The sequence below is a fragment of the Sus scrofa genome, chromosome 3, assembly GCF_054392235.1.
Source record: "Sus scrofa isolate SSC_HxYL_T2T_F1_AM1 chromosome 3, Sscrofa_HxYL_maternal_Yorkshire_Landrace_v2.0, whole genome shotgun sequence".
NCBI classification, from domain to species: Eukaryota; Metazoa; Chordata; class Mammalia; order Artiodactyla; family Suidae; genus Sus; species Sus scrofa.
The window spans coordinates 34,846,120-34,870,500 of record NC_139385.1 but is presented as its reverse complement, the minus strand read 5'-3'; the positions used below and the strand labels follow the sequence as shown (position 1 = coordinate 34,870,500).

General features: G+C 53.1%; 2 protein-coding genes across 7 annotated transcripts in view; one reads left to right on the top strand and one right to left on the bottom strand.

The window, feature by feature from the left end:
- Positions 1-1,264: 1,264 nt before the first annotated feature.
- Positions 1,265-15,947, top strand: NTAN1 (N-terminal asparagine amidase; the record flags this gene model as incomplete). The annotated part of the gene is given in 10 exon segments (NM_214042.1): positions 1,265-1,349; positions 7,061-7,163; positions 7,240-7,305; positions 7,578-7,686; positions 9,299-9,372; positions 11,808-11,861; positions 12,385-12,438; positions 13,392-13,489; positions 15,138-15,251; positions 15,608-15,947. Coding segments are annotated over 10 exon segments (936 nt in total). The 3' UTR covers positions 15,791-15,947.
- Positions 3,525-24,381, bottom strand: part of PDXDC1 (pyridoxal dependent decarboxylase domain containing 1) — a 67,667-nt gene continuing 46,810 nt past the window's right edge. Inside the window, exons 16-25 of one of the 6 annotated variants that reach the window (XR_014840731.1) lie at positions 23,960-24,065; positions 21,791-21,962; positions 21,121-21,239; positions 20,764-20,885; positions 19,502-19,594; positions 19,328-19,424; positions 18,486-18,590; positions 17,672-17,895; positions 16,451-16,553; positions 16,037-16,240 (exon numbers count right to left, since the gene is read on the bottom strand). Coding sequence is in view for 3 of the 6 variants with exons in the window: in XM_085017513.1 (XP_084873639.1) it covers positions 4,178-4,261; positions 17,672-17,895; positions 18,486-18,590; positions 19,328-19,424; positions 19,502-19,594; positions 20,764-20,885; positions 21,121-21,239; positions 21,791-21,962; positions 23,960-24,065 (1,122 nt within the window). In the remaining 3 variants the exon portion in view is untranslated. Of the gene's footprint in view, positions 4,262-10,476; positions 11,137-16,036; positions 16,554-17,557; positions 17,896-18,485; positions 18,591-19,327; positions 19,425-19,501; positions 19,595-20,763; positions 20,886-21,120; positions 21,240-21,790; positions 22,980-23,668; positions 24,066-24,381 lie in introns of those variants that run through there. The other 5 variants (XM_085017513.1, XM_085017514.1, XM_021086178.2 and 2 more) reach the window with 5 other exon arrangements.

The following is a 24,381-nucleotide window of genomic DNA, read 5'->3' as shown; positions in this document are numbered from 1 at the left end:
AAAGTTGGGAATTACATGAAAACAAGGGATTTTTCTATCCCATTTACTCAGAAGCAGGCTTTCAAGTAGGGTAGGAGTTCCAGGGTCTGTCATCCTGTCTGCCTGCTATGGGTGGCTCTTTAGTGAGAACTGGCCAATTTGTACAAATGTGAAATGACAGATTGGTGTCAGATCGGCTTACTCTTTCTAGCTAGCTGTGTGATCTTGAGCCAGTTACCTAGCCTCTCTCTGACCTCTTTTATTGAAAATAAAATTGCAAACAACTATTAGCTGTTTAGGGTAGTGAGGATTTGATGGAAATGCATATGAAGTGAGTTGTTGGGCTAACTTGTGAGAAAGTCTAATGAAGCAGGAAGCACTTTCATGGAAAGGTTTTTTGAAGGCAAACTTAACTTCCATTTCACCCATGTTACCTCCTTGGTGCCAGCTTAAGCAATCTCACCTGGAGGGGAAGGGCCGGCGTATTCCCCTTGCCAGGCCGTGCTTATTAAGGTGATTCTTAACTCTTGCTGTGCCCTGTAGATGTTCCAATAGTTTTTGCTCTGTGTGAAGTGGGCCATCTTTTTAATCTCACCACGTACGGCCTTTTGTAAAATTAATTTTGTTAATGTAGGTGGAGTTGGATCCATTTGAATACTATTTCCAAGTTTTAGAGTAGCTCCAAAGTGAGAAGCCAGGGTGTTTGTCGGTAGGGTTTGTGGGCATCTTGATGATCTTTACTCCCACCGTTCCTTGCCCATCTATGAGTGCCTACTGAATGTCAAGCACCAGGTGTCACTAATGGTTTCTAAATGTTGGGACCAGCAAAGTTGAGGCTCCATTTTCCGTTTAAGATGATTTATGTTTTATGTTAAATCCAATCCTATGGAGCAGGTAAAAACGTGGGAAAACTTGATCAAGGTCACTCTGAGAAGTGGTGGAGCCGTGATCTGAACCTAAATTGGAGCCCGCACTCAGCCCAGATAGGCTGAACGTGAACCTGGCACTGCCTTTACTGCACTTCCCACGCTTTCAAAACTACGTTTCCCAGCGCCCCTTGCGGAGGAGGGTCACGCCTTCGCTTTTGCACTACATTTCCCATGGGGCCTGGCGCCCTCCTGCCCCTGGTCGGTTTCCTCAGCCTCTTGGGGCTGCTCCGCCTCCGGACTCCACTTCCCGGTGGCACCCGCGGCGGGGCGGGGCGGACCGGCCCGAGGGCGGGGGCGGCGGGCGACTCCGGGCCGGGGAGGCCGCCGCCTCCCTGGGCCTGCGGGGCTGCCGCCTCCGCGATGCCGCTGCTCGTGGAGGGGCGGCGAGTGCGGCTGCCGCAGTCCGCCGGGGACCTCGTCCGAGCCCACCCGCCTCTGGAGGTGAGCAGGGCCTGGGCGGGGGGTTTCGAGGTGGGCCCCGAGCTCTTCACTCCGCCGCCACCACCCGCTCTCCCCGGAATCAGACTCCAAACTTGGCGCAGCCGAGGTGCTGTCGGCACATCCGGAGCCCGGGCCCCGGCAGCCGACTTTCTGCTGTCGCTTGAGGCATCTGGAGCTTATACCTTCTTTGGACCTTAGAGGGCATCTGCTGAGGCCCGCTTTTCTAGAGGGAACAAGGGGCCCAGAGAGGTTAGGTGACTCGCCCAAGGTCGCCCAGCACCGCGGCTTGAGGACACCCCAGGACTCCCTCGTCCCAGACGGGGCGGCCCCAACCCCCATTCCGGACTTGGCCCTTTTAGGCACATCTGGGCAGCGCCCTTGCTCACTTCCTCGCCGGGGATCCCCACCCTTGTTGAGCGCGGCATCGTCCTTGGGTTCTCAGGACGCAGGAAGTTGTTCCGGGCGGGAGCAGGGGCATCCTGGTGGGTCCCCTAGTCTTCTAGCTGCCGGGGGCCGGGGGCTCTTTATTTTTAGGCGAAAGGACTCTGTTTTTCCCCAGCCGGGCGGTGTTGAGAACCACGCCCTATGTAAGGGTTTTGTTTTGTTTCCTGCTTTTGTCCTTAGATAGACCTCTGAACCCTTAGTCTGTGCTTATGCAAAGACTGTTTGGAAAAGGGTTCTTACTGTGAAAAAAAAAAAAAAAATCGGGACCCAGTCTCTCACTTGCCGCAAACCCAGTTAAGGATTGGGTACCGTGTTTGCCTCTAGCCCTACAGTTGGGACTTTCACAGGCTTGGGATGGTTTTTAATCACAGAGTGGCACAAACACCATAACTGATAATTAAGTGTCGTAAAGGGGAAAAAAAAGCCTCTTTTCACTCTGCAGAGTGAAGCAGGGGAACCCAATCAACTCTTAGGCTTAGAGAAGCTATTCTTGAGGTTTCTTCTGTAACAGTTGGCAGTGTGTAACGATTTTTTTCTGCATATTTGTTTTATTTTTCCTTGATCTCCCCCCCAGACTGTAAACTTACTGAAGGCAGGCAGAGTTGTGTGCTTTCACTTTGTAACCTCAGCGCCTAGGGCTGGCCTTGGTAGTGAATCTGTGCTCTGTAAATATTTGTTAATGATTGAGCAGACTGGCCCCTGAAACTGACCCAAAAGAGGAGGAGGAGTTACTGCCAGGGAAAAGGGGACAATTGTGTGTGATTCTCAACTTGCATTTCAAGAAAACAATAGTAATATTGGCCAAGACATACTGGCTGCCTAGCAGACACTGGGCATTGTTAATTAGGCACTTCTTGAAGTGGTGACGTTGGGAGTAGGACTCACCAAGGGGAAGAAAGTTGCAACTGCCTGAAGAATTTAGGTGATGCTTGACTTTTATGTCTGTTTGAAAATTTCTTTGCTATCAAGTTAGAAAGATCAGTGTCCAAGACCCCACCCTGAGTGTGGAGAGAGGGGGAATGAGGCCAGCCTTCTAGAAGGGAGGTTTGGCCTCTTTCGAGAGACATGGCCTGGGAGGGCTGTGTAGCGGGGACCAGTTTGCATTATAGGAACGTGGAGTAGGGGGTCACATCCATCTATAGAAATCTCTTGGAAGAGGGGGAGGGCGTTCTAGCTGGGCAAGCTGGACTCTGCTCCACGGCCCCTGGGCAGAAGGGGAAGGGCTCTGAGTGCTGGTGGCCTGGCTGATTTCCCTGGCAGAGGGGGTGGGGACGGGGAGAGTGGAGAATAAGCTGGGAGAGGTAGGTCATACCTAAGTTGTAGGTTTTTTTTTTTTTTTTTTTTTTTTTTTTTGCTTTTTAGGGTAACATCTGTGGCATATGGAAGTTCCCAGGCTAGGAGTCCAACTGGAGCTTCAGCCAATGGCCTACACCCCAGCCATAGCCATGTGGGGTCTGAGCAGCATCTGCAACCTACACCACAGCTCACGGCAGTGCTGGATCCCAGACCCACTGAGTAAGGCCGGGGATTGAACCTGCATCCTCATGGATGCTAATCGGGTTCGTTACCACTGAGCCAGGACTCCAGTTGCAGGGATTTAGGTGGATCTTTCAGCCAGTGTACAGTGTGGAGACATGAAAGTGTTTTTTTGTTTGTTTGTTTTAAACAAGTAGTGTGTCCCCTTGGTAAGGAAATAGAAAATATAGATCTCAAAAAGAAGAAAAAAGAATCTGACCACAACCATGCTTCACATTTTGGTAAATATACAAAGAAAAATCTCTGTAAGGATATGATACACCTTTTAAATGATAACACACTGTATATTCTTTTCCATGATGTAAGCATGCACTACCTGCAGTTATAAGCCTGTCCATAGCTGTGCTTAGTCTAGGATAATTACAACAGTAACAGCAGTGCAGCAGAACTTGCCGAGCATCCCAGCCCTAGGAAGCAAGTACTACTGCTGTTCCCATTTTACAGGTGGGGACTATGAGGCACAGAGGGGGAGTGAGTCGCCCATGGTCCCATATCCCATGAGCAGTGAAGCCTGCCTTGCAACCTGGCAACCCTATACTGCTCCCCATAGGGTAGCTGTTGGCCTAGGATAGCTGTTGGGGCCCTGTGGCGATTTACATTTAAATTAAAATTGAATAAAGGGAGTTCCTTGATCACTCAGCTGGTTAAGGACCTGGCATTGTCACTGCTGTGGCACAGGTTCCATCCCTGGTCTGGGAACTTTTGCATGCTGCGGGCACAGCGAAAACCAACAAACAATAAAATAAAATTGAATAAAATTTAAAAATCAGCTCCTTGGTCACACTAGCCACATTTCAGGTGCTCAGGTCGTGGCCATCAGTGCAGAAAGCACCTGTGGGCAGTGCCGTCTAGAGCCTCCACTCTTCACCGCACGCTCGGAACCAGTCCTGTGATCCGTGGAATTCCATGAACCTTGGTTGTACTCCTTCGCCCTGTGAACAGGCCCAGAGCTAAATCTTGATGAACGCCAGGCCTCATTCCTCAGCAAACAGTTGTTTGAGCAGAAAAGTGATGTAACAAGATCAGAGTTTCCAAGCAGTGATGCCGCAGCCCTCAGGGAGGAGGGCGTGGGCAAGGGAGACCCTGGGGTCGGGACGGGGAAGCAGAGGTGGGGGGTGGTGCCGGCTCCCCCCCCCCCACCTCCCCGACCGCCCGCCGCTCAGTTCGTCGTCACACGTCTCCCAGAGCAGGAGACGAAGCACAGCGGCACAGGGTCACCCGATCCCGGGCTGGAGCAGGGATCTAGATGTCAGAGAACAGCGGGCAGAGACGCGCCGGGCCCTCCCCGGGCCGGGGGGGCAGGGGGGCAGTTCGGCGCCGCGTGGTCCTTCACGCCCACGCCGCACCACGCTCTCATGCTGACTCCCCCGTCGGAAGGTGGAAGGGACAGTGGCAGCAGGAGGGAGGGACACACGGCTGTCCTCCGTACGGCTCAGTGACTGCTTACCAGCAGGGTTAACTCGTGGCAGCCACGGCCCAGAGCCTGTCCGTGGGTGGCCTACCAGCCACAAATGGGTTTTCATTTGTAAACGGTAGGGAGGGGGAAATGAAAGAATGCCACTTTGTGACACGTGAAATTCAAATTTCACTGTCACCCATAAATACAGTTTTCTGGGGACATAGCCACAGCCACTTGTCACATGTTCTCTGCTGCTGTCACACTCCAGCTGGGATGCTGAGACCCCCCAGTCTGCAAAGCCCACAATACTCATTATTTGTGAATTGTGAACTGTTTCTCTCCCCCCCCCCAAGAGAACAGTGCCATTGAGTTCCCTCATGGCTCAGTGGGTTAAGGCTCCTGCGTTGTCACTGCTGTGGCTCTGGTTCAATCCCTGGCCCAGGAACTTCTTCCATAGGCTGTGAGTGCAGCCAAAAAAAAAAAAAAAGGAGTGCCATTGAATGGAGATTGGGAGGGGGTGGATGGTGGTGGCGAGAGCCTGGGGGAAAAGACATTTTTTTGGTGAATCTTTGCATCCAGAGGAAGGAAAGGGTTGAGAAGACAGGGGCTGCTTTTATGTCAGGAAGGCTGCGCGGTTGTGGAGTAGGACTGTTTTCCGGGGAGAACTCTGGCTAAGCTTTCTTCACCGAGTGACACCCCAGGGCGGAGGCCGCTTTGCTGTGGGGCTGTCCTCCCCCCTGAAGATGCGCGCTCTCTGGGTCTGGGGAGCAGTGGGAACTAAGTCCATGGTGGACGTGACTTTGGGTCTCGGGTACCCTGATCATGCATTTCTCAGAAATAGCTTTGCTTGGGGGCGGAGACCCGCTTGTGAAAATGAACAGTAACTATTTGCCTTGACTGCTTACCCCCCTCCCCAAAGAGCAGCACGGAGAGGTGAGTATTAAGGCGGTAATGCGGGGGCGTCCCGCACTCTCCTTCCTCTTGCTTTGAATTAAGGTGAGAAGTGGTAGGAAGATGAAAAGCGCTCGCTCACGGCTGGGGAGGTGGTGTGCGGTTTTGGACAAATGGCCGCATCTCTTTTTTTCTTGACTCCATCTCACTCCGCACCTCCCTTGGCGCCTTTCTTAAAGGGAGGGGCTGCTCTGATTCCAGCTGCTGCTTCCAGCTGATGGAGGTTCATTGGAGATTCATCAAGCGGACCAGTATGTGCGTTTACATGTCTTGGAAAGGGGTAAAGGGCTTGCTAAGCCCTAAAACCTAGCTTAGCACCAGCCGTGAGGAAAGGCCAGCAGCCAGTGTAAGACTGTAAAAATGTTCCTTGGTCTAGACGGCACATACAGGCTCCGCATTTACACACTTGGATAGGAGATTGTGTATTGAGGAGTTTTATTTGTTGTCAGTGAGGAGGAAATTTCAGCGATGTATCAATTTGACATTTTTAGAAAAAAAATTAGTTCTTGTTAAAGAATTAACTCCCCCCCCCAGGGCTTACAGCATAAGAATATATACAAATATTTAATTAGTCAAAATGTTAACCCCTACTGTTAACCTATCCTTTTTATACTTTGCTCATTTATGAGGGATCCTTTTTGTTTTTTTCTGTAATAACATCATTGCAGCACAGAGCACTTAGGAGAGAAAGCAGTGACAGCATGTCTCAATCAGAGTTATGCTGGTGAATTTCCTTCCAGGATTTTTTCCTGCATGTAGCAGCATTTTTGGCACTGTGGTATTAACAGCATATTTACCAGAAAAATTAGCATCTTTACGGCTTCAAAAGTCTTTTTTATACTCTTCTATCTTGCTCTTCAGTTTGCATTTCAGAGAAGCTCTTTCCCCCTTGTCTTCACCTTTCCTGGCTGTGCCGTTAGCGGCTGCGAGCTGGTTCTGGAGAACTTACCTTTTCTGCATCTCTTGGGTCGTTTCCCTAGTGCCACTTTCCAGAAGTGGGATCGCTAGCTTAGGGGATCGGAAAAGCCTGAAGCCGTCTTTCTCTTTGAAGAAAGTGAAGCAGGGCGGTGACATCAAAGCCACCGGATCCACGGTCCCCGGGTCTGACTCTTTACACTTGTAGAGCTGCTCACACTCTTTCGTAAAGAAGTGTGGGAAAGCGTCTTCGCACCTTATTTCCTAGGTACCAGGGTCTTGTCTCATGGCACGTCCTTCGCCCTGGTGCACCCCACAGTTCCTGGCGCCTTTTGGTTGAGCCTTTGTCGGACACACGCCCTCCTCAGCTCAAGCTTCCGAGGGGCCTTGGCGCTCTGCACCCCTCCAGCAGCTCGAGCCTCACTAATGTCCGTCACTATTTTATTTTTTTTTTTTAATTGAACAGGAAAGAGCCAGACTTCTCAGAGGTCAGTCTGTTCAACAAGTGGGACCCCAGGGCCTTCTGTATGTTCAGCAAAGAGAGCTTGCAGTGACCTCCCCAAAGGATGGTAGGTTAGGAAGCAGTGAATTGGGCGTTCTCCCCAAAGGCTGTTGGATACTTTATTTTATTTCTTTTTTAAACAGGCTCCGTCTGCATTCTGGGTTCTGATGATGCCACCACTTGTCACATTGTGGTCCTGAGGCACACAGGTACGGTGAGGGAGACGAAGGAGGCCGTTGCTTGGACCGACCCAAGCCGTGGGGCCGCCGGGGTCTCCACCTGCGTCTCGTGGCTGCGCCTGGCGCTCTGGGCTGCAGGGTCCCCAGGCCCCGGTCCGATGGGGTGGCGGGCGGTGCGCGGCTCGCTTTTCCTTCCCGCAGGCTCTTGAGAGGCGAGGCGTCTGAGTGCCCAGGAGGAGGCCTGGCTCGCTCCCTGCCTTCTCCCCTGGCGTAACCCGCGTCGTTTCACCCTTGTTCTTCAGGTAATGGGGCGACCTGCTTGACCCACTGCGACGGAACTGACACCAAAGCTGAGGTCTCCCTGATCATGAGCTCCATTAAATCCTTTTCCGACCACACTCAACGTGGAAGGTGAGCTCCACGCTACTCTGTCTCGTGATGCCGGGGACCTGGCAGTGTCTCGTAGAGGAAAGAGCCGTGGCGGCTGTGCCAGCAACGAGTGTCACCAGCACGGTGGCTGTCCAGTTCCCCTAGAGCAGAACGTGGCCCAGCGTCGGCCCCTGGTCTGAGGCGGCCGAGTGAACGATTGGGGGCGGGGGCGGGGCTGGCTGCGGCTGGAAGCTTTGACTTTGAACCTGTAGCTGCCTTCCCGGCACGTCCCCTTAGGTGTCCGTGTGGTGGACGTCACTTGTGACACCCCCGCGGTGGCACCTGTCCTTCCTTCTGCGGCTGTGTCGAATGATTTCTGTGATCTGGAACTTGTCACAGGTGCCAGGGAACAGAGTAGACAAAAGCCTGTCCCCACGGCGCTCGCGTCCCCAGGCAAGGGGACAGTGAGCAGGCGCAGCAGGACGTAGACGCATTGGGGTGGGTGGTGCTGTGGAGGAGAGCAAGCCCGGGGGACAGGCGGGCACTGGGCGGCAAGGATTCTGTGCCAGGGCTGACGTCTGGCCACAAGCGCGGCCCTCCCAAGGGGACAGAAAGCGTGACCACTGGTGTCCCCCACGCTCTGAGATTCAGCTCTTGTCTGGCGGCCAACGCTGTGCTCCCGCCTGTCCCCTTCGCTCTGGGTGGCCAGGCAGGCACTGCGCTCATCACCCTCAAGCCCGAGGCAGCCGTGCACGACCTGGTCCCGGGTCCGCAGGTTCCTGGACTCCCAGGGATGCAAAATCCAGCTTGTGCCAGGATTCAGGCTCTAACCCGGAGCGGTTTTAAACCGAACTCTACTCCCACGGGGCCTCAGTCAGGCTGGCTTAGCCGCAGGCCTTGGACCTGTGCAGTCGCTGGGCTGTGAGGCTGCCCTGGCCACAGAACCGACTCCCAGAGTCTCAGAACGCGGTTGGGAGATGCGTGATATGAGGCCCCTGGTGCCCTGCCCTGTGCCGCTCGTGCAGAAGATTCTGGTTCCTTCCTCCGGAGGATTTTGTCTGTCAGTAGGAGGCTGTGTGAAATCCGGCCACACTGGCCCGAACTTGGGTCCCCAGGTTGTCACAGGCCGGGCCGGGGGTTTGGAGGTGCACGCGCGCGCGGGGGCAACTTGGGGTAAGCGCGGGCCACGTGGGGGCCTCTTGGCGCGCTGCCCCAGGCCGACCTCACCCCGGGAACACTGTTTTCTGTCTCATGCGGCCTGTGTTCCAGGGCACACACTCTGGGAAAAGCTGGGGTCGCAGGTAATAAGCGTGTGCCTCAGAGCCGGTTTCCTTCCCCTAAAGCGGAGCTGAGGATGCTGGATGGCAGAAGGCGCTCTTTCTGGCCCGCCGCCCGGCCCCTGGGACCGAGACCTGCCCCGGGCACTGCCAGCCTCCGCGTGGGGCGGGTGGACAGCATGACACGCCCTGTTTCTCTAGAGCAGCGTCCCTCACCCTGGCATCCAGGCAGCGTCATGTTTGTGCTGACAGTGCTCCCCTGGGCCCCGGGGCGCCCTGGGCAGGGTCCCAGAAGCTTGCCAGCCCCAGCCCCTGAGGAGTGAGGGGCCACGGGAGCCGAGGGCTAAAGCCTCTGACCACCTCTTTCTCTTTGACAGGCTGGAAGTGCATCTCGTGGGAGGCTTCAGTGACGACAGGCAGTTGTCACAAAAACTCACTCATCAGCTTCTTAGTAAGTACACTCTGCTTCCTCAAATTTGATAAAAACGTGGACTTGTTTTTGCTTGGATAAAAAACCCAATTAGGACAAAACCACCGAGGGGGTGCCCCTGCTTAGAGCCACATGGACACTTGGACTGAACGGCAAGAGCTGAGTGTTTCGAGCTGGGACGGGGATGGAGTTTTCTGCCGGAGCAGCTGTTTTTTTTTTTTTTGTCTTTTTGCTATTTCTTTGGGCTGCTCCCCACGGCATATGGAGGTTCCCAGGCTAGGGGTTGAATCGGAGCTGTAGCCATCAGCCTACGCCAGAGCCACAGCAACGCGGGATCCGAGCCGCGTCTGCAACCTACACCGCAGCTCACGGCAACGCCGGATCGTTAACCCACTGAGCAAGGGCAGGGACCGAACCCGCAACCTCATGGTTCCCAGTCGGATTCGTTAACCACTGCGCCACGCTGGGAACTCCCGGAGCAGCTGTTGATGCATTCCCAGCGCGTCAACCCTGAACTCTGTGAAAACCACCACCCTCCAGACAGAAATGTCCATTTTAATCTGCAGAAAATCAAAACACTGGTAAACCATTTCCCCTCTGTTAAATTAGCAAGTATTTTTTTAAAAAAGATGGTTGTATGATTAACCAGGAGGCAGCAAGGGAGGTGTATCCTGCGGCCGTGGCACATGCTCTGCTCAGCCTGATGGGAAGGCCATTTGGCGTCATGGTCCCTGCTTATCCTTTAACCCAGTAATTCCTGGGCTGGGAATCTGTTCTAGGAAAATAATCTGAAATGTGCCCAGAGATTTCCGCCCAAAGGTGGGCGGTAGAAGATTATTTACAATAGGGAATAACCTAATGTCCATGAGGGGAGCAACAGTGATATAGTCATTAAAAAGCAAAACTTACGAAGAAGAATTACAAGGGGAAGCACATATGCACACAAAATCTGGATAGAAAATTCTCTACATGGATTCTGAACTCAGCTGTGCACAGAAAAATATGGCAGGAAATACACCGAATGTTAACTTTAGGATTATGGGCATTAAAGCCCATACACTTATACCATGAAAAACCTACGTATTCCTTACATGTGTCTATGTTTTCCAAATTTTTCTTTAGTCATTTTTTTTAATTTGGTATTTTTCTTTTGTTTAATCTTTTTAGGCTGCACTGCGACATAACGGAGGTTCCCGGGCTAGGGGTTGAATTAAAGCTGCAGCTGCCAACCTATGCCATAGCCATAGCCACAGCCACATAAGATCCGCAACTTGTGAAGACGCTGGATCCTTTTTTTTTTTTTAATTACTCAAATGAATTTATCACATCTGTAGCTGTATAATGATCATAACAATTCAATTTCACAGGATTTCCATCCCACAACCCAAGCACATCCCCCCACCCCCCAAACTGTCTCCTCCGGAGACCGTAAGTTTTTCAGTGTCTCTGAATCAGCATCTGTTCTGCAAAGAGACGCTGGATCCTTAACCCACTGAGGGAGGTCAGTCATCGAACCCGAGGCCTCATGCATACTATCGGGTTCGTTACCCACTAAGCACACGAATTTTAAAAAGTTTTATTGAAGTATAGTTGATTTATACAGTGTTGTGTTAATTTCTGCTCTGCAGCAAATGACAATCAATTTTTTGTTGTTGTTGTCTTTTTAGGGCTGCACCCTCGGCATGTGGAGGTTCCCAGGCTAGGGGTCTAATCGGAGCTATAGCTGCCGGCCTACACCACAGCCACAACGCAGGATCCAAGCCGTGTCTGAGACCTACACCACAGCTCACGGTAACCCCGGATCCTTAACCCACTGAGCAAGGCCGGGGATCGAAGCTGCATCCTCGTCAGATTCTTTAATCACTGAGTCACGACGGGAACTCCGACAATCAAATTTTTTATAATTTATAATTGGGGAAAAATTGTTTAGGAAAGGAGTAAAAATCTCCTGAATGAGAATGAGAAGAATGGCAAGCCTTGATGGAGTTTCCTTTGGGCTCAAGGCTAGGAGTGCGTCTGTCTCTTGGCAGACGGGGTTCTGTGGCATCAGTGCACACAGACCTGGCCTCGGATAGACCGGCCATGCTGTGGCTTAAAGGGAAGTGATCTGACCTTCTGCGCCTTCTTGACCTGTTCAGCACATGCTCTGCTAATTAAAGGAAGGTTTTTGTTTTTGCTTTTTAGGGCCATACCCAAGGCATATGGAGGTTCCCAGGCCAGGGGTCCAATTGGAACTACAGCTACTGGCCTACACCACAGCCACAGCAATGCAGGATCTGAGCCACGTCTGCGACTTACACCACAGCTCATGGCAACACGGGTTCTTTAACCCACTGAGCGAGGCCAGGGATGGAACCTGAGTCCTCACAGATCCTAGTCGGGTTCATTACTGCTGATCCAGAATGGGAACTCGTAAAGGAAGGTTTTGGACATCAGTCTTTAAATTCTCATTGTAGGTGAATTTGACAGACAAGAAGACGACATTCACTTGGTGACATTATGTGTGACAGGTGAGTTCTGCCATCTTTCCCAGAGCAAGGCTATAGATTTCAGGGACATTTTGCTCTCACCCTGAAAGCCGGACCCGGCCCCTGTGCCTCCATCATCACTCTGCTGCTTTGTCCCGGCTTTTCCCATCTGGCACGGCCTTCCCCACCCTCCCCGCATCCAAATCCTGCTCATCCTGGTTGAGAGCCTGGCCCCCCTCGAGTCCTTCCGTGAGATTCTGAGCAGCCTCTGTAAGAAGGGGCCAGGGCCCCGAGAGGAGCTGCTGCCTTGCATGTTGGTGGCGGGGAGGGGCACCCTGATGAGGCAGTTTCGTTCACTGCACCCAGCTGCTTTGGGACCCGGCAGGGAAAGAGGAACATAGTCCTGTGCATTTTCTGCTCTCCTCCGCCTTACTGCCACTGCCCCTCCCCCCCCTGCCCGCCTGCCCGCTTCTGCCGTGGGGGCTCCTCCTTGGCCTCTATTTACAGAAAAGTAAAGAGTTGTTTAATGTTTCTTAAAGTTAGCTCTTAAATTTTTGTTTGTTAGAATTAAATGACCGGGAAGAAAATGAAAACCACTTTCCAATCATTTACGGCATAGGTAAGTAGGGGTCTCTCGACCAGGCAGGCTCTCCTCCAAGGCCGAGCCGGCCAGCTAGGGAGCCTGCTGCTGTCAGTGTGTTCCAGGCTCAGGGTCAAATCCTGACCCCGCTGTGTGTGTGCCGGGTCACCGTGGGCAGGTGGCTTGTCACCTCCTCCAGCCTTGAGCTACAAGATAGAATGTCCACATCCTTAGACTGTGAAGGGGCAACAGGGAGGGTAGCAAGCAGACGGCGTAGGTGCCACCTCCTGCTCGGGGCAGTTGCACGTCAGGGCTCTCTGCTCCCTCTGCTCCCACGGGAGGCCCGCCTGCTGCTCTCCAGCCAGTGCTCTGGGGGCGGGAGTGGGGCGTGGGAATCTTCTTACAGGCAGGGAAGCAAGTAAGGTTTTGATGGACAACAAAGGTCCTGCCAAGGAGAGTGTGAAACCCTCAGGCTCAAGAAAACCTAGAACTCGGCCCTGTCCTGTGACAGCCCTAGGACTCCCGGGGCTGTCTTCACAGAGGCTCCCGCCACAACCCGGAACAGCTGCTTTTTTCAGCTGGTGGCAGGTGCACACATGGTCACTGCTTTATCCTCTGTACTCTGTGTGTCTGGAACAGTAGCGACGAACCCCAACCACCAGACGCTGGCCCCGATCCCAGGCCATGGTCGCAGCTGCGTCTGGTCACAGGACTGACCAGGGAGGCTTTGCCACGCGCTGCCCATGTGGGGGCCCTTGGTTTGGAACCAGGTCCTACCTGGTCCAGCGCAGGCCTCAGCTCTTTCCAGTGAGACGCGTGGCTAAAGGGCTGCGCTCCCTTTCCGGGGCCGCAAGTGCAGACACACAGCAGCTCTGTGCAGCTCCCGCTCTTCGCGAGGGCAATGCCCCTGCCCCTCCGTGTGGTGGTGTGAGTGTGCGACTATGCCAGCCCCGGGCCTTGTCAATTCCGTGTCGCCCCGTTGTCCCTCACAGCTGTCAACGTGAAGACTGCGGAGATCTACAGAGCCTCCTTCCCAGACCGAGGCCCGGAGGAGGAGCTGCGTGCCGCGCGAGTCTTAACCGGAGGACCAGTGAGTCTGACGTCCTCTGTGCTGCCCAGGGCTAAGGCCGAGGGGGGGCTTCGGCCAGCACGAGCGTCTCGTCTTACAGACCTTAGAAGAGGCTGTCAGCTGCCTCAAAGCTGCACGTGGTCAGGACCCCCCGAGCGCACGCTCACACACTCCCATGTGCAGTAAGAGTGATGAACTGTTGGGTGATAAGCCCCAGACCCAGTTCTCCACCTTGAAGGTGTTAGGGGAGGTGTGGTGAGCCCCCCACATCCAGATCTGAAGAGAACGAACCCCTTGGCCTTTGTAGGAACTCTGCCAGGGAGGTGGCTGCCAAGCAAGGGGGTGGGGTGGGGAGAGTAGTTCCTGTCGTGGCTCAGCGGGTTAAGAACCCGACTAGCATCCATGAGGATGCAGAATCGATGATCCCTGGCCTCGCTCAGTGGGTTCAGGATCTGGCATTGCCGCAAACTGTAGCATGGGTCCCAGGTGCCGCTCAGATGTGGCGTGGCTGTGGCCAGCAGCTGCGGCTCTGATTTGACCAGACCCCAGAATTTCCATATGCCATGGGTGGCCGAAAAAGAAAAAAAAAATTAGAAAAATAAAAACCTAAAACTTGCATGCTGTTCGAAAAATGGGTGAAAGAATCCTTTAAAAATGCTTTGAGAAAAAAAAATATACAGAAGCATTCAGAGTGCCCAGAAGAAATCTCCTCACTTATGAAATGCTGACATTTTCATTGGAAATGTTTGGACTTGGAATGATCTGTTTTGCCAACCCTTTGGCATTTTTGGGATTCCTTCTGCAGCCTCTCAAGTAGCATAATAGCTTTGATTTACCTCAGATTCAGAGCATATTTCGGTCTCAGTAACCAAAATTGAAGATTGCTGGTTAAGCTAAAAACTACCACTGGCAAATGTGAAAATTCAGGGAATTGATCATTTGGCCTATTAAACATTTTTACTAATTGGTTTTTCCTTTCTTGTGATTGTGCAACAGACGTGTACTTTTATTTTTATTTTAGGGCCGCACCCACAGCATATGCAAGTTCCCAGGCCAGGGGTTGAATTGGAGCTGTAGCCACCAGGCTATGCCACCTCCACAGCAACGCAGGATCTGAACCACGTCTGCAACCTATGCCACAGCTCACAGCAACACCAGAGCCTTAACCCACTGAGCGAGGCCAGGGATCAAACCTACATCCTCATGGAGACAAGGTCTGGTCCTTAACCTGCTGAGCCACAACGGGAACTCTATACATGTGGACTTTTTAAGGTCAAGGTTACTTGGGGTGTGAGTAGCAGGCCGTGTTTTCTGTGGCCTCGAGGAACACAGACTTCAGTCAGACACACCTGGGTCTGTGGCCGGGCTCGGACTCTTCCTGGAAATGTGACTCTGAGCCTCGGGTTTCTAATCAAAATGGGAAAAATGCCATCTCCCTGCAGTCACTGTCAAAACTAAACAAAATGATGTATGTTTCCACAAAGCGCACTGGCAAAACATAGACGTATTCAATAAGCAGCAGCTTGTGTTCTCATTGAGACAAAATTCAGAAGACGCTCATCATCCAGATAAACACCTCAACGCCAAGGCTACACTGGAGTCTGCGGGAAAGGGAGCGTTTACACTGATATCATTCCTTAAATTCTCTTCCTGAAACGTTCTTTTTTAGATGATTAGTATTTACGATGCCAAGACAGAACAGCTTCGTATAGGACCGTATTCCTGGATGCCGTTTCCCCATGTGGATTTCTGGTTACAGCAGGATGATAAGCAAATATTAGAGGTGAGAATTTACAGGTTGGGTAAATCTTACATCTCTGGACCCTGCTTTCCTCTCTGTAAGGAAAAGAAAGGGTTTAGACTAGCTACGAGCGGCTTTGCCTTCGGCAGCGGCACCTACTTCCAGGATGCCACTGGCCGGTCCTGTCGGCGAGGGCGGGGGACTCTCGGAGGGGCAGCTCGCTCGGTGTGCGTCCCCGTCAACGCCACGCACGCCTCGCTTCTCCTGATGGTTTGACAGCTGACGTCTGTATCTAGATCTTGATCTAAGAAGAGCCTGACGGGGGCTGCAGGAGCACAGCCTCATCAAGGGAGGGAACAGCGCAGACTTCGCTCATGCCCCGTATCTTGTTTTTCCAGAACCTTTCCACATCACCGCTGGCCGAGCCCCCCCACTTTGTGGAACATATTAGATCCACCTTGATGTTTTTAAAAAAATACCCTTCGCCAACGAACACGCTGTTTCCTGGAAATAAAGCTCTGCTGTACAAGAAGAATGAAGATGGCTTATGGAAGGAGATCTCTTCCGGAGGCGAAACCTAGGAATTACCAAAGCAAGCAACTTCTGGCCTGGCAAAGACTGCCAGCGGGGGCAGGAGAGACCATGCGTTTGGACTCTACATCCATGAGTTTTAGGTTCTTTTCCTTCCTCAGTGTCTTTCAGATGACTTTAAAATAAAATCTTATTTTGGCAAAGGCATTTGTTTAGGCTGACTTTCTGGTTAGTGATACGAGGCAGAGGAGAAGCGGCTTTCTCACTGTTGGCAATTCATGACGTGAACTCGCTGGTAACAATTTCAAGAACCTTTATTGAAACCAACATTCAAATAGTGTCTCAAGGGTGAAATTCTTTTTCAGCAAAACCAATTTAACTATTCCAAGTATATAAAAACATTTAAAAATTAATCTTGTTAAAGGTGATAATTTCCCCTCCCCCATTTTATCTGCTAAACTTCATTGCACCAATAAACAGGGAAGACCTTGTTCAATCATCTGCACCAAAAAAAAAAAAAAAAAAGAAAAACTGCATTTTGACAAGTGCCGTATGTCAGCAATCACATGGAATCAGAGTGTAATTATAGGCTTAATGAGGCACAACTAAGGCTTTCAGTCTGACGTCCACAAACCCCTGGTGAATCCCCACCATCCCAAGGTCCCCCGTGGCTTGACTTCGCTGGACTAAAAGGCACAGGGGCCGTTTACCTGTGATCAACGAAATGACGCGGTACTTTTGGAAAAGTAGAAACGGGCAGTAAAATTAAGGGTTTACTCCCAATCATTTCAGTAGTAGTCTGGCTTGATCAGCCTGAGAAAGAAAGATTACATTTCTGGTTCTTGTTTCCGAGTTGGGCCCCAAGGGCTCCTCAGTGGAACAGAAGCTATGGAAGCCCCTATGAGAACAGGTCAAAGGTGAGCTTATTGTAGAATTTCCACAGGGTGCTACACAGCATAGTTCACAGGAGGAGCTGAAGAGTAGTGTTTATCGAGTTTTCAGATAGTAAACGTAGAAATGAGTATAGTCTGTACTTGTGTGCCAATTTAAAAGCTTTACCAGTTATTTAAAAATATACATAAATATATATATATAAATATATATATATATATATATATATATATATATATAATATGGTCAGGGAGACTTTTTACAGTTCCTCTTAATAGATGAGTCCTTCAATTTGTTTACAAATCATATATAAAGGGAGCAATGGATGTGTGGCAGAGGTAAGTCAGACACAAGCACTGCCTGGTCCAACCTGCCCTCTGACCCTGCCACAGCTGGAGTGGACCCAGTCCTGACTGCGTCTCCGGGGAGGCAGCAGTTGGGATGGCAGGAGGGGGCTTCCGACGCTCCTATTTACAGCCCTTCTGAAACCCGTTCTCCTTCAAGCCAAACACAATCCAGTTGTGTATCAAGACCGGATCAAACTAAACACCAAGGAAACAGATGGCCAGGAACGCTGTCTGTCTCTCCTCTGCAGCAGGACAACAGAGAACCCAGAAAGTTCTAGAGAAAGCTGTCTTACCAAAAGAGTCGTTATGTGCAAGCTAGTAACTTCATACACATATGTTGAGAACGATAAGGGCAAGTGTTTCAAGCGGCAGGCACTCGAACTTGAGAGTGTGCCTCGTGATAACAAGTGTTGACGGCGGCTGGGGGGAAACGGCAGTACTACGGCCGGGTCAACACAAACAGTAGCTGGGGGTTGTCCTATACCCATCAAGTCAGACAAGTCAACTGCCCTCCCAGGAGCCTGGCTTTCAGGCACACACTTGTGCAAAAATCCCAGTTAAGCACAAATAACATTTCTCTCATGAGCATGTGGCACAGTTCACATTTGCAGAGTAACGTCATCTTCCCTGACACAATATTCATAGTCTCCAAACAAACACTGACTTTTATCTTAAGCTCTCGGGGTCCTCTACCTGTGGGCGGCCATCGTCCGGGCGCTGGGCCCCGTCCTGGAGGGCCCTGGGCTGCTCGGCCTCTGCAGCGGGGGGCCCGGGGTGCTGCTCTGGGCTGTCAGCCTCCGGGGCGTCCTGCCCGCCTGACAGGTGCTCCATCTTCTCCAAGTCGTCAACGTGACTGACCGAGCTGGTCTCACTCACAGCATCCGAACCTCTCAGGGACCTTTTAAAAGGCTTTTGGCCTATAGGAAGATCAATGAACAGCAATGAGTGCTCGGAAAGGGGCACTTCTGCAATAACCCATCACTTATCATTATTACTTTTTCTTGGCCGAAGCACTGAAAGCACCCAATCCTAACCACTAGGCCACCAGGGAACTCCCAAGCCATCACTTAATTACACCTGCTTCAGCAGAAATCACTGGGATTACCGGCTCTGAAGCATTTAAGTGATGAGGCAAGAACTGAAGCTGATATGACACTAACGTGTCCCCAGCACGGGGGACGTCTGAGGGAACATCTGAGGGAATCGTAGTCAGGAAAAGCTCGGGAATAAAGGCCTGGTTAAAGACGGCGCCAGCTCTCCTGCCCCTGCTGGCCCCGCGGAGCGCTGAGCCCGGGGTTTCTAGGGGCTCTGAAATGGCTAAAGGGCCATTGACAGCAGTTCTTAAATGAAGAGAAATAGGACTAGGGTTGAAGAACCAAGAAAACAAAACAACGCCAGTAATAGCAAACGGGAAAACCATTACAGGATGCAAAGGTCCTACTTTCCCAAAAGAAAAACAACCAACTGCCTGCAGTGTCAGCCAACTCAACACGGAGACTGGACATACCTGGGAGTCTCTGTCTGGTGCGTGCGGCTGACGGGGTCTGAGGCGGTGTCACTCCAGAGCCTTGTACTTTGTAGACGTAAGTGTGTTCCGTGGACTCCAGGGAGCCTGTGGGCAGGGGGCGTGCAGGGCGCTGGGCAGGCGGCCCTAGAGGCCCCACTCGGCCTGCTCCCTGGTGAGCTTCCCACGGGACACAGGCAGGAGCTGAGGGGGCCAGCTGGTGGCTGTGCCCCCCAGTCCTGGCGCTGCTGGGGTGTTTCAGCCTCGCCCCCCACCCCATGTATCCCATGAGCGTGTGACAACAAGCAGCCTGCAGCGTGGCTCCCGCATGCCTGGGGAGCCAGACTCCAGTGGGAACTGCCCTTCAGCGACAAGGGCCGGGGCCTCTGTGCCAAAGGCTGAGGCTCGGTGGGCTAGAAGTCTGGCTACCCGTCGCTGCCATGTGACAACGCAGTCATCGTTTCCTGGGAGGGGCCTGGGGGGTGCTGGGAGTTATCCCACCGCCTGCCCGCTGGGACAGGAATCCATGTGACAGCCTCTTCCCCAGACCCCAGTGATTGCCAACACTTGCGGGTTGCCTGGTGGGACTAAAATGGCTCCACGCTGCCGGCGACCACCTCCCACTGCCCCTGCGGGAGCAGCCCCCGGCCAGGGCCAGGGCTGGCAGGACAGCAAGGAGCCAGACCCCCGGACACACCGCCTGAGGGATCTGCCGGACCCGGGGAGGGAGCTACGGGGGCGGCGGGCCTGCTTCCGTGCCCACTTGGCTGTCGGGCACGAGGGGAGGGCACCAGAGCCCGGGGCAGACTCTCCAGGTGAAGGAGCCAGGGAGGGGGCGGTCCTACCTGCCGTCAGGTTAAAGGTCCTTCCCTTTTGTGAAGCTTGTACCGGAGAAAACCAGTTCAGCACGGACCCGACCACAGGGATCTGCCGCAACACCCCCTGCAAGGCACGACCACTGCTCCAGCCCAGCCTACGGGCCGCCTGGCCGGGCCACCGGGAGCCCCCTGGGGCCTCACCTCTTCCAGAAGCCGCTCCTCATTTGCCTTCTGCAGTTGAACCTGAGCTTCCTGAATTCCCTTCCGAACCACTTCAGTCATGTTTTCCAGAAGCTGTGTTAAGACCAAGAAAGGCATCGCTTGTTTAAGCTTCTTGCTGGGGGCCTAGGACTAGGAGTTGGGGGCATTTTTCAAGAGTGTGCTCGTAAGCAGCCCTTCGAAGTCCCGCCGGAAAACCGGACAGTCAGATAGAAGAGGTCAAAATGCTAAAGGAAGCCTGAGACATACTTGGGTGAGCAGCTCATTTACCCTGGAACAAAAATAACTGTCCCTACGACCTGAACGTTGTATCAACAGGAAATAGACACACCACACAACATTCGTGGAAATGGAGTCAGAAGTGACACAGGCAGGTCTGGAAGAAGCTTCAAGAAGTCCATCCTGGAACGGCTATAGCTGTTCAAAGTCCCTTTTCTTTGGCCACCAAAAGTGAACTGCGTGACATAGGCTTCTGTGTCCCTCCTTCTGAGTGAGCTCTAGTGACTGGAATACCTGGCATGGGGAGCATCTTTCTTTTTTTTTTTTTTTTTAAGAGGATTTTTTTCTGTCTTTTTCTAGGGCCAAACCGGCAGCACATGGAGGTTCCCAGGCTAGGGGTTGAAACGGAGCTGCAGCTGCCGGCCTACACCACAGCCAGAGCAATGCCAAATCCAAGCCACGTCTGTGCCCTACACCACAGCTCAGGGCAACACTGGATCCTTAACCCACTGAGCAAGGCCAGGGATCGAACACACAACCTCATGGTTCCTAGTCAGATTTGTTTCTAATGTGCCACCACAGGAACTCGGGAATGTCTTTTAAGCCTGGGAGCCTGGTCCTCCCAGCCCATGGGCCACGAGAAGCAGATCTAACTACTGGTGGGAAGTTCTATCATCAGAAGCACTGTCACATTCAGCCTCAGGACCAGCTCCCGTCAGGAACTCTGCCCGGCCCCGGGGGCAGAGGCGATGGCCTTGCCCTGAATGCTCAACCCCTGCCTTCTGGCCACGTCACCCACTGCCTCGCTGGCTTCCGTACGTGGGTTCCCCAGGGGGCAGGGACTGCGTCCAATCCGCCAGCATGCCTGCCTCTGGCACGCAGCCCAGCTCACTGGAAGCCCGGATGTACGCGCAGGCAAGGAAGGAATGAACAGACGTGGCCGGGGGTAGCATCGTTCTCCGAGACCCCAGCCGGCGGCCCAGGGGAAACCCAGAGATGAAGGAGACACCCATCAGTCTACGGACCCTCGAGTTTTCCTCGATTTCTCGGGCTGTGGCGGCGATGGTCTCCACTAGCTCAGAAACGTCCACGTCGTCGCTGGCCATGCCGATGTAAATGCAGCTCTTCATGCTCTTATACTCGGGGCCTGTGGGAAGACAAGGCCCCCTCGCTTCCGAGTCCTGCGTCAGGAGGCAGGCCGGGCAGCGGGGCCCCACGCCGGGGGTTCTGATGAGGAGCCGGGAAGCGGGGGCGCCTGCAGAGGGGCAGGGGCCACCTCCCCCTGGGAGGGGCAAAACCACGCAAGGGAGCCCAGGTCCTGCTAAGCCGGTGTGAAAACAGCCTTCCGAGGCTCCCAACTGACTCGCAGAAGCAGTACTCACCCATTTTAAATGTAAGGTCAGATTCCAGTTCATTGAGCTTTTTCAGGAGTCCAGCATGGATTTTCTCCCCTTCTGGATCTAATTTCAAACTGTTCTTATCATCATTCGCGTGTTCATACCTATAAACGACAGCAAACAACAGGACTTCCAGAATCCCGAAGAGCTGCTGTCTCCTCAGACCCCAGGTTACAGGTGGAGCAGAAGCTACTGGACGTTGCCCCAAGTGTGGGATGGGAGAAAGGGGCCTAGGAGCCGCTTGGAGGGTCTGGAGGGGAGACACCCTCCAGCCCGCAGCCGACAGCCAGGGCCCCGGGGCAGGAGTGCGGGAGAGGCCGGGGCGGGGGGTCCCGCCGGCAAGCACCGGGCAGTGGCCCTCGTCCTGGTGGGCGTGGGGCCGGAGGGCGGGCGCTGCCCAGCCCCGGGACCTGGGTTCCGGGGGGGACGCAGTGCGCTGGGCCCTGAGCGGGGCACCGCCCCTGCAGACCCTTCCCCAGGAAGGACACGCAGCGACGCCTTCGTCAGCGAGCTCCCGCTGGGCGCCGTGCCCGCTGCCCTGAGCGCACGCGCAGGAATGCCCCCAACCCCAGACAGAGGGCCTGAGACCACGGTCTTCATCGCGGACTTCTAAGCTGGGTCATCAAATGACCGGCCTGCGCTCCTCGGCGCGTACCTGACTACCCCTATTCCCGGCCAGTTGGGGTCATCAACGTATAAGAGGCCCGCCGTGCCCGCCACCTCCTGCTTGAACTCCTCTCGCAGCTGCAGCATACAGGTCAGGAGCGGCAGCTTGCCGTGGATGCAGGCCACCAGCTGGTCCATGTCCTCTGCCCGGGTGCCTAAAGCTGGGGGTGAGCAGAGAACGTGAGGGACAGGCTTAGGGAACGGCTGAAGATGACCGGGACGTGCCACTTCCACTGTCACAACATCAGCGGCTCCAGGTACATCTGATCAGCTGGAGCTGAGGGACTGAAGGAAAAAAAAAAAAAAAAGCCAACAAACCCAGAGACCAAAGAATGTGGTGGTAAAAATTCAGAGCTGGCTGGTCCAGGTGTAGACACAATTTTTTCTTACACAAAAGACTGCATTAGTTCCGCCAATGTAATAAGTAATGCAACCCTAGTGGAGAAATCACCCTTCTCAGAACGGCTGTGCTTCCGTCAGGCTATCGACGTCCCATCGCAGCTTAGAAACAGGCGACCACACAGTCTCGCTCCTTATTAACATCATGGAGTGAGAGAGAGAGGTTTTTTGGAGGGAGTGGCAGGAAAGGGTGGGTGACGATGACAACAGTACCAGCCACTTCGGAAGGTCAGAGCCTAAGAGGCCTCAGGGTTCAGGGATCCAAGAGTCCTGGCAACATCGCTGTGCCCACTTCCACCGGTTCAAACTCTGTACGTGATCTAAGCCTCTATATGCGTGGCCCGGGGTGTCCATAGTCGGCTTCCTCGGTTTGAGAGGCTCAGCCTCTGGGGCTGGGTCCCCTGCAGAGCAGGAGCAGAGACTCCTACGGGGGCCGGAGGCCACCGGCCATCCTCACGATGGCTTGTCCTTACAGGACAGTTTGCACTTCCCTATTTCAACATCCTTGAGAAAATATCTTTCAGGAAATGTTGAGAACACCTCATGAAAAGCCATTAAATATTTTCTAAAAAGGTTCAAATCATCTCATAAAAAAAGCCAAAAAAAAATAATTTTTTTTTTTTTTGTCTTTTCTGGGCTGCACCTACAGCCTATGGAGGTTGCCAGGCTAGGGGGTCAAACTGGTGCCATAGCCGCTGTCCTACACCACAGCCACAGCCACGTGGGATCCAAGCCACAGCAACAGAAGATCTGAGCTGCATGTGCGATCTACACCACAGCTCAGGGCACTGCCAGATCCTTAACCCATGGAGCGAGGCCAGGGATCCAACGTGCATCCTCACGGATACTAGTCAGATTCTTAACCCACTGAACCACAGCGGGAACTCCCACAGATCTTTAATGTCTCTCTTCTCAGCTCACTCTGAAGCACCTACTATTTGCCAAGCACTACCCAAGCCGTTTCACACACCTGATCTCATGGTTTAATCTTCACGTCACCATGAGGCGCTGGGGAGCAGCCAGAGAGAGGAAACTTGCTCTAGGCCACATGGGCAGGAAACGGCCGGGGGACTTTCTGTCATCAAGGTCCCGTGCTTTCAGCTGTACTGCTTTCTAAACTGTCTACAGCAGTGCTTCTCAACCTTCACCAGCCTGTGCCGCCCAGGCTCCCTTCCAAAAAAACCCAGTAACCAGTATCCTCGCAGCTGGGCCGGGCACTGGGAGTTTTCAGAGCTCCACAGTGATTCTGATGTGCGCTCTAGACTGAGACCCACTGAACAGTACAGAGAGGATCACAGCACATCGAAATGTGGGCATTCAAGTGACTTCAAAAGTCCCTTTTCTGGAGTTCCCGCCATGGCTCAGCAGTAACAAGCCCGACTAGTATCCGTGAGGTTGCGTGTTTGATCCCTGGCCTCGCTCAGTGAGTTAAGGACCCGGCGTTGCCGTGAGCTGTGGTGTAGGTCACAGACATGGTTCAGATCTGGGGTTGCTGTGGCTGACAGCTGCAGCTCCAATTTGACCCCAAGCCTGGGAACCTCCATATGCCATGGGTACGGCCCTTAAAAAAAAAAAAAAAAAAAAAAGAAAAGTCTCTCTTTCTGAGAAGTCACCCTGGAAGGCTCATTTACCTAAACTCAGCCCAAAGGGAAAGGAGATGCCTCTCCAGCCAGAAAAGGGAATATCACAAGGGAAGGCCAGCCAGCCCCACAGCCTGGACCCAGAACCAAATCGCAGGCCACCCACGGAGACCGGTTACCTGCCGCTGTCATCAGAGGGCTGAACCGCACGCATGTGCCCTCGACCTCCAGGTCCATGACTGTGAGGCCGCTCGCAGGCACCAGCTGCTTCAACTGCTCTCCCAGCTGCAGAGAAAGGGGCAGAATGAACAACTCCTGCAAGGGGGGGACACGCTTCTCTGGACCCACCCTCAAGCATTCAGCCCAGACCCAAGAGGCTCCTGGAGGCCAGTTTCTTTTAATTTTCAATTTTCTTTGAATATTATTGCAACTCCTTTAAAAAAACAGTAAATCTTTTCATTTTCCTTACTAAAAAATACAAGTCCATTGTAGGAAAAAATCTAGGCAAGACAGGTGAACAAAAAAATTACCCACAATGCACCTGTGAGAAACACCCACTGCTGACATGTGGTCCCTGCCCCCACCCCTTCCCTGGCCCGGC